Source organism: Varanus komodoensis, unplaced genomic scaffold (genome assembly GCF_004798865.1).
Source record: "Varanus komodoensis strain SLA01 unplaced genomic scaffold, ASM479886v1 scaffold6_2, whole genome shotgun sequence".
Taxonomy (NCBI): Eukaryota; Metazoa; Chordata; class Lepidosauria; order Squamata; family Varanidae; genus Varanus; species Varanus komodoensis.
The window spans coordinates 10,570,025-10,583,700 of NW_025336346.1; the positions used below are offsets into that span (position 1 = coordinate 10,570,025).

The 13,676-nt window shown below is 39.5% G+C and overlaps 1 protein-coding gene across 1 annotated transcript in view; it reads left to right on the forward strand.

The window, feature by feature from the left end:
- The window catches only part of SYN2 (synapsin II), a 198,988-nt gene that overhangs the window by 165,853 nt on the left and 19,459 nt on the right, over positions 1–13,676 (forward strand). Inside the window, exons 8-10 of the mRNA XM_044451365.1 lie at positions 632–706; positions 4,299–4,401; positions 13,464–13,613. Coding sequence (XP_044307300.1) covers positions 632–706; positions 4,299–4,401; positions 13,464–13,613 — 328 coding nt within the window. The remainder of the gene's footprint in view (positions 1–631; positions 707–4,298; positions 4,402–13,463; positions 13,614–13,676) is intronic.

Consider the following 13,676-nt stretch of genomic DNA (forward strand, 5'->3'; position numbering starts at 1 on the left):
ATTCATATGTATGGATTTTAAGATCAATATAGCATTGTTTTAAGGAAATTGCATGGAGTGAAAAAGAAGCAAACACAGCAGGAACAAAATCACACATATGGAAACTTGTCAAATTTTCTCATATACCCTTTCCTTGCTCCAGAAACAATATATTGAGTGCAGAGGTTTATGTATTAGTTTTATGAAGAAGCATAATTGCAATATGTTCTGTAGATCCAGAGCTCACTGGGATAATGAATGACGCAACTCTTCATAACATTATATGTTTATTGTTACAGGACACAAATTAAGGGTCAAGTCCCGGTTACTATTTTTCCAAGTAGAATAGAAACATACTCAGCTGCTCTGAGCTCAGATCTTTAACTTGTCCTTTTGTAAGGCTTTAATTCTTTGTCCTATTCAGTGTCCAATGTGTATATTTTTATGAGCATAGTCTTTCACTATCCACATAAAATTAAATGCCCATACTCAGGAAAAATAGTTGAAAATATGTACTGTTTACTTGACTATGCTGCTTGTAAGTTGTTTAATATCATTTTTGAGAACCAAAAAACATCTTGAGTAAACAGCTAATCATAAAATAAATGAAAATGACAGTAAATACTTACTAAGCATTTATATTTCTCCACAGGAGGACTTCTATATCTGGAAACTGGAAGACAAACACAGGATCTGCAATGTTGGAACAAATTGCCATGTCAGATAGGTAAATAGGTTTGATTTGATATTAATTATGTAATTTAAGAAAGAAGGAAATTGCTTTGTACTGAATCTGATGACTGGTTCGTCTAACCTGGGACTGTTGACACAGACTGGCAATGGCATTTCAGAGTTTCAGAATTTCATGCTTTTTTTCCTGCCTGACCTGCAGATGCTTGCAATTGAACATGAAAATTTCTACATGCCAAGTGTGTGCTATGCCACTAAGCTTGGTCTCAGGTCCATACTAGAATAGAGCATGTGCTGTGCCTCAAATGGATCAAAACTGGAGAAGCGGTGAAGACAGTTGATGTGAAACGAGGCCAACTTGTGCTATAGCATCTGCCCAAAGTTCAGTAGATTAGGAGCAACCATCCCAGTTTTGTTTTGTTTTGTTTTCCAGTTATAGACACTCTGAAAGCTAATTGTTCTTTTTATCACCATTGATTTTCACTTATATGAAATCTCTGGGTATTATGTACCATATTTTAAACTGATATCCTAATCAGTATCAACCGGCTATATTTCTCAGCAGTATGTTCACTATTACTTGCACTGAAGTATGACATTCTGCATTCAGCTTAGTACTTTTCATTCATTCCCCAACAGTGTCCACAGCCGCAGATAGGTAGTTGTCAATTTTTAGACATCTAGGCTCTGTGTGCAAAGGATGGAGGTGGGTCCAGTTTATTGCCCTGCTTTCCCAGTGGAGAGTAACTGGAAAGGTGGGCATTCATTCAGGGGTCCAGCATGGCCGTTACAGGTGCATCCACCTGCTACTGCATGTGGCTCAGAAGTGCCAGCAAGTCTTTCTGCATGGAATGTGGGCAAGCCAAAAATATACTGAGACTCATCACAGAATTAGGATCCACATTACTATTAGATGACTCTGCAAAGAGGCCAACATACTGAACTACAAACATCAACAATATTTGGTGCTCAGCAGTGAGCAAAATAGATATTTGCTGTATGAATTGTTTGAATATACCTATTACTACTTCCTTTAAAAATACATGGAAAAGGCTATACAAAAAAGCTTAGTTCTCATGGTCTGTGTAAAGGCGACAGAAGCAGTTTATACTTACATGCACATTTTTGTGCTTTTCTAAGCAAAGTATTTATCATGCCCTCATTATGCCTTTCCCACAGTTGTTTATGGGTTTATTAAATGACACCAGGACCCCCTAATTTCATTTCTGTGTTAGTTTGGATCAGGGTTTGCTTGTTTGATCTTATTTTTGAGTTATTTATTTAAAACATTTGTATGCTGTCCAGTTGTACCAAAGCACAATTGTTGCACAGTATTAGAGCAAGTGTTTGAGCAAGAAAAATGCAGCATTTAATTTTGAAAGCAAAAGAAACCTTTGATTTTTCTTGTGTGTTTACACTCTTCCATTGTACTGCAGTGCCACCTAGAGGTTATGTAAGAGAAAAGCAGAAAAAGAAATGTCCTTGTAACTCATACCTTTGTTCTGTGAAAAAACTGGAAGTAGATACAACCCAAAATAAGCCTTGTGTGGAAAAGTTCTTTATCTGATTGACAAGCTGAACCTAAATACAAGCATCTACCCTCCAATATGCATTGTCTGATTGATATGTTTACAAGTTTTGTTACATTTTAAGAGATTCACATCATAGTTGGCTAAATAGCTTAAATGTACTTAATTTCTAGATACTGGATCAACAGCTTATAACATTAAAATGTTATATTACTTGATTTATATTTCTAGGTACTAGAGTACAGCTTATAACATTAGATGTTCTGTGCTCTAAGATTAAAAATGAAGTTTTGAAACATGACTTTGTTAAAGGAACTTCTTTAAAAGATCATAGTTGAGTTTTTCAGCAATGAACCATCCTGTTGAAAGTGCAAGGATAAGTCATGAACACATGATATCTTAAAAGGGGAAAGGGGATAGGTAGGAGCCATAGTACCCAGAAAATTTTAAAACCAGAGGATGATTACTCGATATTATGAAGATGTGTTATGGATAGTTAATAAATTCCTACTCCTTTCAGATAACCAAACTCGATGCTACATGGCTGGTGCACATAATTGTCTGTCAAGTGAAGGGTGAAAGGTTTCACCTTTCCCTTGTTAGATTAAGTGAAAGGTGGGACAAGGAGACAGGTCTGTGAGAGCCTTTGTTTTTTGCAATTCGTCCACTAAAAATCTCTCCTCCCAGCAGCTTTTCAACACCACTTTTTAAATGATACTGGGACCCTGTGAGAGTGCTTTTATTTAACACAGGAGGCAAAAGACTGTGTCATACCTAGTTTGATAAGAAAAGATATGTGAGTGCTCTTCTCTCCAAGAGGTGGAACCTGGAAGTGGCACTTTGGTGTGTGCAGCCTTTCGAATCTAAGCTCTGGATCCCCATTAGGTCATGTCTGACCACCTGCCCCAAACACACCAAACAGACATGCTTTTATGTAGTGGGCTTAGGGTTGAGGCAGCCATTTCACCCTCAGTCTCCTTTTCCATCTGTTTTGTATGTGCATGAAAATTGCCCTCAGTAAAATCCTCTCAGTGTTTCTTTGGTTATATAAAAAGGCCTTTCAAAATCAGCTTTCCTTGTTTGGCTTGGTTTTTCTCCAGATTTGCCATTAACAGAAGGAACACTTCTCCTAGATTCAAATGACTATAGGACTTTATAGAAAAAAATAGTTTATAAACAAATAAACTCAGTCACCACAGTCAGCACTTCTACAGATGTTCAATTTGACATTCATCCAATGCCCCCCCCCTCCAAAAAATGAAGTTGTTCAGGAAATAAGAATCCACTCCTTATGTTATATAAGACTTCGTACAACATTTTTGCAAATGTCTACATTTAGCTTTTTTTTCTTTAAAGGAAAACCTTTCTCTTGGAACAAACTTCAAATAGTAATGTCTTAACTATTGAACAGAGTTTTTCAGCCCGTTGGGATCAGTAGTCACATTTGGAATTTTGAGATTGTATTGGGTGTCCTCTCAAAATGGCTACAGTTGTGGGGATGGTCATCGACAAAACACCCATTTCCAACAAGACAGACTGGTGAACCTAAAAGAAAAGGAATTAGTACATGAACCAAAAACAAAACCACACTTTTGAACCCACAGTTCTGCTCCAGCATTCAGTTTCACAGAAGGCAAACTGATGAGGCTCATTGACAAGTAACTTTTGTAAGAAACTGAAACCTTTTCTACTTGAAGAATTTATCATGCAGTTGTCATTCCCTACTCATGGTTTATTTCAGGTTCTTTACATGATGTCATGAATCTTCCATTCTGTTTCTATCGTTTAACATTTTCAGTCTCTCTTTCTAGAAGAAGAAAAATGAGGGATTGTTTCTAATGGTAGAAAGACAATGCCCTATGTACTTGTGTATTTGTGCTATTCTGCTATGCCACGTTTTAAAAATGTAATACCAAGGTTGCTGCATCTGCCCATTTATATATTTTAAAAGTGTGGATGTTTAAACATTTTCAGGATGTTTCCCTTAAAATATGCAAGTTGAGGCAAATGTGTGACAGTGTAAATTTAAGCTATAGAACTAGATTTGTATTACAGCAAGATCAAGTTTTAGACTCATGGGAGCTTTTCTTTGCATTCCAGGTACAAGCTTTGGATTGACAGCTGTTCTGAGATGTTTGGAGGTTTGGACATATGTGCAGTCAAAGCCGTTCATGGCAAAGATGGGAAGGATTATATTTTTGAGGTATGATGGACTCGTACCTTTTCTCTGTCAGCATGTTGTCATTACTGTTGTTGTTGAGATAATAGGAAGAAATCTTTGTGCCTAAAGCTCTCACTGAGTTCTTTTTGAAAGGGTGATTCAGATTGTGCACTTGATTAAGCAAAGCTGCGTATCTGAGCAAATGGCACTGCTTGTGGGAAAGCCCAACTGTATCATGACGTAGTTTAATTTTGCTTTTGAGTGTATGAGGATCAAAATACTTGCATCCTATTTTCCTAGCCCTTCTGCTTTCCTTTCAAGGGAACTCACCATCTTAGTGCAAGATTTATAGGTAGCCACTTCCCCAGAAAATTACATCTTTACATAAAATAGGAAATTAAGAATATAATAACATATCATTTTTAGACTCAAAATATATCTTATTTCCTATATATCAGTGTATGCCACTGAGCGTCTGTCTCTAGTGGTTTGTGGGAAAAACAATATTCTTCCATTCAGAGAAAGCACATGCCACCTTGGGTTATTTAGCAAACAGATTGGGATGCACTTGAACTGCACTAAATCTGTCCCAGGATATAGACTTTTCTTGGAACCAGGAGGGATCTAGTGGGAACAGAAGGGTCTATCCTGTTCCTGAAGGTTCTCTGTTGCTTAGCATCAGCTTTTCAGTGGGCTGCCTCAGGGAGAAGAGGCCAGAAAAGTGGATCCCATTAACAGCATGTTGCTCCAGTGGCATCCATGAAGTCCTCCCTGGCATCTCAGAAGCCTCTGTGCTCCTCCATCTCACTTCTTGATGAAGCGTGGAAAGAAATTGGAAGTTAGGGAAGGGGTGTGTGCCTTTCTGTCTGTTTGGGTCTTGAAGGTGCAGTATGATGCAGCCTTGGCCTGAGCTACCTCTTATTTAGCCGAAGACCATGAGAAGCAGTCCAGTCTCCCTTGTAAAGCCATCTGGACAGGATGTTCCACTTTGACATGCTTCCTGAAAACATTTGGTAATGCTGTAAAGACCTCTTTGTCTAGGAGGAGCTTTGTTTTATTAAACCTGTGCTGCTGCAACTAGCTGTTTTGTTGGCTCTTGCTGTTTTTAATTTGATTTATTGTCTACAGTTTGTATTCTCTTTCAGACTATGGTGAACCATACTGACAGCTAGTTTGTGGCCAAAAGAGGGATAGCCCTACACATCAGGCAAATAAATGATTTTTTCCACTTTTTTGATGGGCAGACTAGAAGAGAGTAGATATATTATTTTGATTGTGGGCTGTTTATCTACTGGGTCTAGAAAGAAAATGACAGGAAGATTCTGGGTAAGAGGGTTAGAGTTTAAGCGAAAGCATGAGAAATTCCTGGTTGTCCAAAATCTTATGCCAATGGTAGCTGGATAGATACTTCAAGGAGGCCTAAAAGCAGAGTTTCAGGGCATCTGTTCTGCCCTATTAATCATCCACCTCCAAAATTGATATTGAGATACCAAGCAGTAGTTTGGATAGTGAAGCATTTTCTAAGATTTGTGGATGCCTATAAATTATGCTTCTGTCACCATTACCACATTCTTCTCCTGAGCTTTCTGGGTTTCAGGGTACCAACAAAGATAAGTCTCTATCCTGCAATAGCATATGTGCTTCCTACATGAATAATTCATAATGCATTGCCCATTATTATTATTATTATTATTATTATTATTATTATTATTATTATTATTATTTGGAATCACGTATGGCCACAGAGAAACACATCACATTGTTATGGAGCAGGGGTGGGCAACTTCATGATATATAGGGGCCATATTTACTCCCCAGCCCCTGTTATGGGCTACATCTATGGGTGATGAAAACAGGGAAAATTTAAAAACAAAACAACATTCATTTTGGGATGTTTTGGGGGTGGGGGCCGCATTGGAGGCTGAGTTCAAAATGCTTTTGCCTCATAATAAATGGAAAGGGCATTTCATAGCCAGACAATTAAGAATGTTTCTTTCTTCTTGGAACAAAAAGGAAGTCTTAAAGTCCTACACAGAAGTATAGAGACTATTAAAGAAAGGTAGCTTGAAGAAGCAATTGTTAGACTGCAAGAAAGTAGGCTATTATGTTGTGTTCCCTATGAGCTGCTCATTTTGTTTCTGTCCCCTTCACCCTTAGTTTGAACATTCATCTGCTAGGCACCACTGCCCGAGAAGCGGGAGAGGGTCTTTCCAAATGGATCACATCAGCACACACTCTTGCAATTGCTTTGTGAGATCATGCTTAGCATGGAAAAAAAACATTTTCCATGTCAATGATAGAAAAACAGCTCATGTAACAGGAGGAAGTGTGCTTCAAACGGAAGAACATTATTTTCACTCAGCAGCACTTTTGTGGTAACTTCACCGAGTGCATTAACTGAATGCCCCAGCCTGGTGCATGATGCAGAGCCATGGCTGTGTGAGGCTGGAGGGCTCTTTCGGGCTCAGCAGGTCCTGCGTGGAAACGGTACAGCATCAGACTAGGCCTTGGGGGCAACGCTGTGATCCACTCCAGGAAATGCAGGGCATATTGCTATTGGAAGTATGTTTCTGATATTGTCACCTAAATGAAGGAGATTCTTGTGAGTACTGTCTGTCTTGTTTCCCATTAGCTATGTGCTTGTGCCCATATGAACTTTCTTATGAACTCTCCATTTGCTCTGGAGAATTTGCCCTGAGCTCCATAATTCTAAGAGTTACAGTTTGGAAAAAACACATGGAGAGCCTTCTCCATATTGGCAGAACGCTGTAGAACATACTTTCTAGGGAGGTACAGAGCCTTCCATCTCTACACATTTGAGATTGCAATCCTATACCCATTTAAATGGGATTCAGTCTGATTGAACTCACTGGGGCTTCCTGCTGGGAGATGTACTTAGAAATGCGCACAATCCTATGTATGTTCAGACAGAAAAATGCCTACAACTCCCAGGATCACCCATCCAGTCATGCTGACTGAAGCATGCTGGGAATTAAAGGACTTTTTAAATGCCTAAATATGCAGCCCTAGGGCACAGTCATATGCAAATTTAGATGGATAAATACAGGGTTTCAAGTAGGAAGCTGTTTATCTGTTAAAACTCACACAAGATTGCGCCTTTAGTCATTTTATTAAAATGCCAGGCCTTTGAGCAGTATGTCTGCTGATACTTTGTACTGAGTTAAGGTTTTTGGGTTTGGATGGTATGGTTGATTTATGTTGCTTTCATATTTATGGTTTTACAGATGTTTATTATTTTTCCTGTGTTATTTTGCTGTTCACTGCTTTGTACATTTTAATGGAAAACCCATGTTTGTGTATGTGTGTTATAAAAATTGTTAAAATGCTTATTTTTATCATCTCTGCATAAAACAAAAACTAAACTAAAAGAGACTTTCAGTTTCCACGGTAAGTAGAATTATGGATCAAAACTGTGTGGAAAAGCAAGAACATGGTTTACTACAATAGTGCATTTCCTATGTAATATAATCCATCCTTCATCACCTAGTTTAGTCTGTGTCATTCAGTCTGGAGGAAATGTTTGATGTTCTGTATTTGTGGAGAGCATAGTAGATTCAATGAGTTCTGTTTACCATGGTAGTTCACCATTTCTAATTTCACCTTTATCATTCAACCATGGTTGACCAATTGAAATAATATACTACTATTTCACAAGTGGTTTGTTTGTTTGTTTGGTCATATTACAGTTATATTCCAAAAGGATGAGTTCATCAGTCAAGATATTTTATCCTAACTTTTTGGGGTGTTTCACACAGCCTTGTAGGAGGGGTATGTGTACATAAGAAAAGTTAGACCTTGTTGGTCAAAGAAACGGTCACAGAAACTACTAATACTTCTGTAGAAACACCAAACACACAGTCTGTCTTGGTTTCAGATAGACTGCAATTTCAACACAAGTTCCACCTCTGTGTGGAAGGTGATTCCCAGTATGGGTGCTATAACAGACACATTGACATATTATGTGTTGAAAGTATTAAGATCTTAAGACATGGTCAGGCTGGTAAACAAAGAGATTCTTTTTCAGAGAATTGGTCTACAAAAAGGTAAACACCAACCTTTGAATTTGGTTTGGAAGCAATTAGGCTTAGGATGATGTCAAGTGCAAAGCTAATATTACCCTCAAAGTACCTTGCAAACCTGTCACAAGCAATCTTCCAAGGACTATCTTACATCCTCAGTGGGCCAGATGTTAACAGCATTTCGCTTTCATGTGCTCTACATTCAGAAATGAAGGAACTGCATGGTCCAATAATTTCCTTTACTAAAATATCACTGGATTAAACAACCATTTTATACTGATGCTGAGTATTCTGTTGCATACTTTATGACAATTAAGCAGCTGGAGAGAGAACTGGAGTACAGCTGGTAGACGGTCAGTGTAAAATTTGATTGAGTATCCCATAGCAGCCAGTGAAAGTGGCAAAGAAACCTTTTTCTGATCCCCATTCCTTAATCAGGTCCAGTGACGCTCTTTAGAGGGACAAGCAAGCCATGATGGCCAAGGCTTGGCCCAGAAGATTCTGTGTCATCCAGGGCCTCCTGGAACCATTGTCTCAGTTCTCTGTTTTCACAGCTCAGTCCAACTGGTATGTCGCTGTTATGGTAAAGTCTGAGCCAGGGTGGTTGGAACACTATAGCTTGCTTAACTCTGCAAATAAGGGCAGGATGCTGGCAGTTGTGACTGGCACTACAAAGTACTGAAGAGAAGGTGGGAGCACATATAATCAAATTCTGCAGAGGCTGCACTTTCTGGACTTGGCACAGTTGAAAGTGATCTGTCTTTTAAAATCCTTCATGGCTTGGGATCTGCATGCCATCAAGAGCATTTCTTCCCCTATATTCCACCCCTACGCAAGTAGGGCTGCTAGATGAAGTCTGCCCAAGCTCATCTTTCTTGGTGTTCAGAAGTGCCTGCCCTGTTCTTTTGTTTGGAAATGCAACTGGAAATCAGTTGGGTTGGACACTGGATTTCTTGCTTTTCAGGTTTCTCTACTTGTTTATGATTTTAATTATGATCAAAAGTAGCCTTGAGCCAAATGATTAGTTGATGTAAAATAAATCTTATTCCATAGATAAATCTTGCAGGCATGTATACTGAGCGATAACTCAGATTTGAACTTATTTTTAAGTAAGTGTCTTTATTATTTACTATTAGAGAAGTGATTCTCTAATATTTTTCCTTGAATAATCTTGCTAGCTTTAGGGGAATACTATGGGGGCAAATGTCAAACTTCATGTAAGGCTTAAGGTCTGGGTTTCGACTTGCAAATAGTCAGACAGTAGACCCTAAACTGCTTTTATAGAAAGTTTGTTTACCAGTGCTAGAAATGTGTAATACATTTGCTTATAATCATCATAAGCATTATCATGAATCTGACAATAGAATGTCCCTATTGTACAGATAACTGGATAGCCTGAATCCCACAGATAACTATTTTCTGTTTGAGTCCATTGTTCAAGCTTTCTGTATTGTGCTTTGACCTTTCAAAACACTCTGGAGAGGAGAATGCTATTCCAAATTTATTCTAATATAAAAACCTTTTGAGATGGTGAGAAACCATTTGCTGAAGATAAGTATGATAGGACCCAGGACTGAAAGATAAAAACAAACATATTCAAGGGTCATCATTTAAGAAGAACCTTAGGATTGCCCTTCTAGTGACAACTACAAAAAGGCACTAAACTCTGCCTTTTAAATTACAGTTGCTTCTTCAGTAAAATATTTTATGGGAACTTTGAGGCTGTAAATGATTGCAGTGAGGCACAGAAGAGAAGTCTTGTTTGTTCAAACAATAATTTTAGAAATCATTAATCTGCTAACAGACTAATTACATAATCTAGCCATCTTATCTGGCATCAAAGCTTTTGTTGGATACTTCAGAGTAACTGTGAGGCAGTGGTGGCAAAAATATTTGATCAGAACATTTAATCAACCTGAATTCAATCATAAATAAAAATAAATAGGTACTTTTGTTTCAAAATAATACATTAACTCATAGGAAATACTACCTCAATATTCACAGACATCGAAATGACAATTCCAAACACTGAAATTTGGGCAGTGTGGTATGGACAGGTCCAGGTCTGCTGAAATCCCACTAAAGGCATCCACTCTCCTGCTTAAGTATCTTGTATCAAGCCAGCTGCCTCTGCTGGAGTCAGAAGATATTACGATGCTGCACAATTGCCACCATTCTGAATGGCACCTCTTTCTACAGGCTCTTGCTTTAATTAAGGCTCTTGTCCTCTGCTACAGTACGGCAATTGGTGGACTGTTTTGTTCTACTTCCGATGCATCTCCATTAAAACCAATTTGGGCCTCTGGAGAAGTGTTGCATTTTAGAAAACTCTTTGTCCCATCATCAGTCTAGAAATGAATTTGTAAATAAGTAGCAAAGTAGCACATTAGAGGGGCTGGCAAACCATTGTTTTTAAAGAAAATTGTGCACACAATGTTTCATTAAAAAAAACAAAACAAAAGCCAGCTGCACTTGTGCAACTGCAAACATGCACAGCTCTGCAAGTGTGAAAATGTGAAGCTTTTACTGGGACAATGTCAGGTCCTGGGCACAGCAAGTGCAAACCCTTGACATTGCCCCAAGAGGCTCCAATTAACCCTTTCCTTTGTTTTCTCATGACAGCTGCCAAAGGGTGAGTTGTGGAGGGAAAACAAAGGCACAAATGATCTTTGCACACGAAAAGTTTTGCACCATTTGTGGCAAGATCCTCCTCTTTTTCCTTTTTCCTTTTTTCTTTTCCTCTCTCTCTCTCTCTCTCTCTCCCCCCACCCAGAAAAAACAATTATTTGCCAGTCACTAATAGCCCCTCCAGTGTGTTGTGAGGTCACTGCAGGGACCGTGAGCAGTTGCCTAAATGAAGTTTAAGAACACTGCCTGTCAAGCAAGAGATGGAGTGGGAAAGCGGTCAAAGAGGGAGGAATATAGTGAGCTGAAAGCATTTGTGATTGTGGCACTGGGTGCACAACTGGTGCCAGTTGTCCCAAATTCCTGCCTGGCCATTTGTGAAGTAGCTAGTGCTGGCAGTGGTGTAGGCAAGCTTGACAAGAGCAGCAAGGGGGTTTTGCTGCTTTTGCCAGATGGTTCATTGGCTAGTTCCTGGTACCCATGATGGCACCAGTCACCCATATTCAGACAACAACATAGAAACAGGGTGAGTCAGAAGGGGTCTCCTGGGCCATCTAGTCTGACCCCCGGCTCCAGCCGGCTCCGCTCATGACATGCCCACCATGTGCAAGTTCAGCCTCTCCTTGAACACCCTCACCGATGGGGCCTCAACCACCTCCTGTGGAAGGCCATTCCATACCCTTGGAGTCCTGTCAGGAAGTGTTTCCTGGCATCAAAATTGAACCTTGGTTCCCTAAGCTTTGCTCCGTTGGAGAGTGTCCTGCCTTCCTCTGCAGGGGAGAACAGGTCTCTACCCACTTCCGTGTGACATCCCCTCACATACCTGTATGTCGCCAACATATCCCCTCTGAGTCTTCTCCAGGCTGAAGAGACCCAGTTCCCTCAGTCTCACCCCATACCCCATCCCCTGCAAACTGGCCACCAACCTTGTGGCCCTACGCTGCACTGACTCTAACCTGGCTATATCCTTTCTGTAATGAGGGGCCCAAAACTGAGCACAGTACTCCAGTTGCAGGCGCACCAGAGTCATATAGAGTGGTAGTAATACCTCTCTTGATCTAGAAGCCACACTTCTGGCTATGCAACCAAGGGTGGCATTTGCTCTCTTGACCACCACATCAGTCTAGGTTGTCAGAGTGGTTTGTTGATGGCCATCAACAAACCACCCCTTGGGAAATACTCTACATTCATACAATGCAGCAACTTAACTTTGGCTTGTTCCCTATGATATAACCTAGTCAATATTAAAACCTTAATTTTCACCTTCTGCGTGAACAAGAGCATTTAAAGGAGCCTAGTAGCCCATTATACTGCGTCTTTATGTGGAATTATCTATGCTTGTGCCATTATAATGTAAAGTCTCGAGAATACTGAGATGATAGAGAATAGATTGAAATAGAATTTAAACTTCATTAGCTGTCTTGTTTCATGATTACCGATTTTTTTCAGGAATGTGAAATCTTAATATGGGAACCAGACCTAACATCACATCCCCTGTGTACTCAACTGTTCACTGCAATACACTTATGTGCTAAAATATAAAAAAGCACAGTGGTAAAATTTGGTCCTTATGTGTGTACTTGTGGCAACTAATGAATTAATGTGAGAGAGATGTGTCACGAAATCACAAGTGAACATTGGCTGTACACTAATCCATGTATAGCTATGATTTCCATTGCAAATGGGAAAAATTGCTGGGGTCATCATCATATTTAACAGTTATTATCCTTTTGAGAGGTATGTCCTACCAAACAGCAGTTCAAATGATCCATACAGTTTTTCCTGCCACAGAGAACCAATGGTGTAGTTCACACGCAATGGCTAACTATGGATTGAACAACCCACAGTTATTTGAGATCTCACTGCAGAGTACAAGCTCGTTGCTTTCCACCAATTCTCTGTTTCCACTGTGTATCTGCTTGTACTAACAATCCAGGAACCCATGTTTTGTTCAGCTAAAACTCTTGTTTGTTTGTCCTTCAGCAACCCAAAATTCTGGGTTCGCATGTTTCAGCAAACAACACAGGAACAATGTGCTCCAGGGTCTTGAGGAAAACAGATGCATACTATAGACAGCAAATATTCAGGAGGCAGTTTGCTGTGCAATCCCACAATTCATAGGTTACACAACCCATGAATTACTGTCATGTGTCAACCATATCCATTTTTTTCTGGATCAGTCTCCCTCCTGTGTTAAACCAAAACCCATTTTTTATCAAAATGCAATTGCAAGTTTCTTCACTTTTTTTAATAATCAAAAGTGTGCAGAGTTTGGATGGACACATTTTTAAACATGTGATTCCAAAGAAATTCCTGGCTGTGTCCTCGATTTATAACTCTCACCCTAGCAGCTCAGGATGGTTAATAATGCTCTGTGATACAGTGTAGAAAAACACTAAGCTAATATTTATCTGCCTAATCCTCCTTTGTGCCTCCCAGGTTATGGATTCTGCAATGCCTTTAATTGGTGAACATCAAGCTGAAGACAAGCAACTTATAACTGAACTTGTTGTAAGCAGAATGAACCAGATACTATCTAAAACACCTATACCATCCCCTCAGAAACCAACAGCCACTCAACAGCCCCAGGTGAGGAATGCTGATATTCTCTCTCTGTCTCTGTCTCTGTCTCTGTCTGTCTCTCTCTCTCTC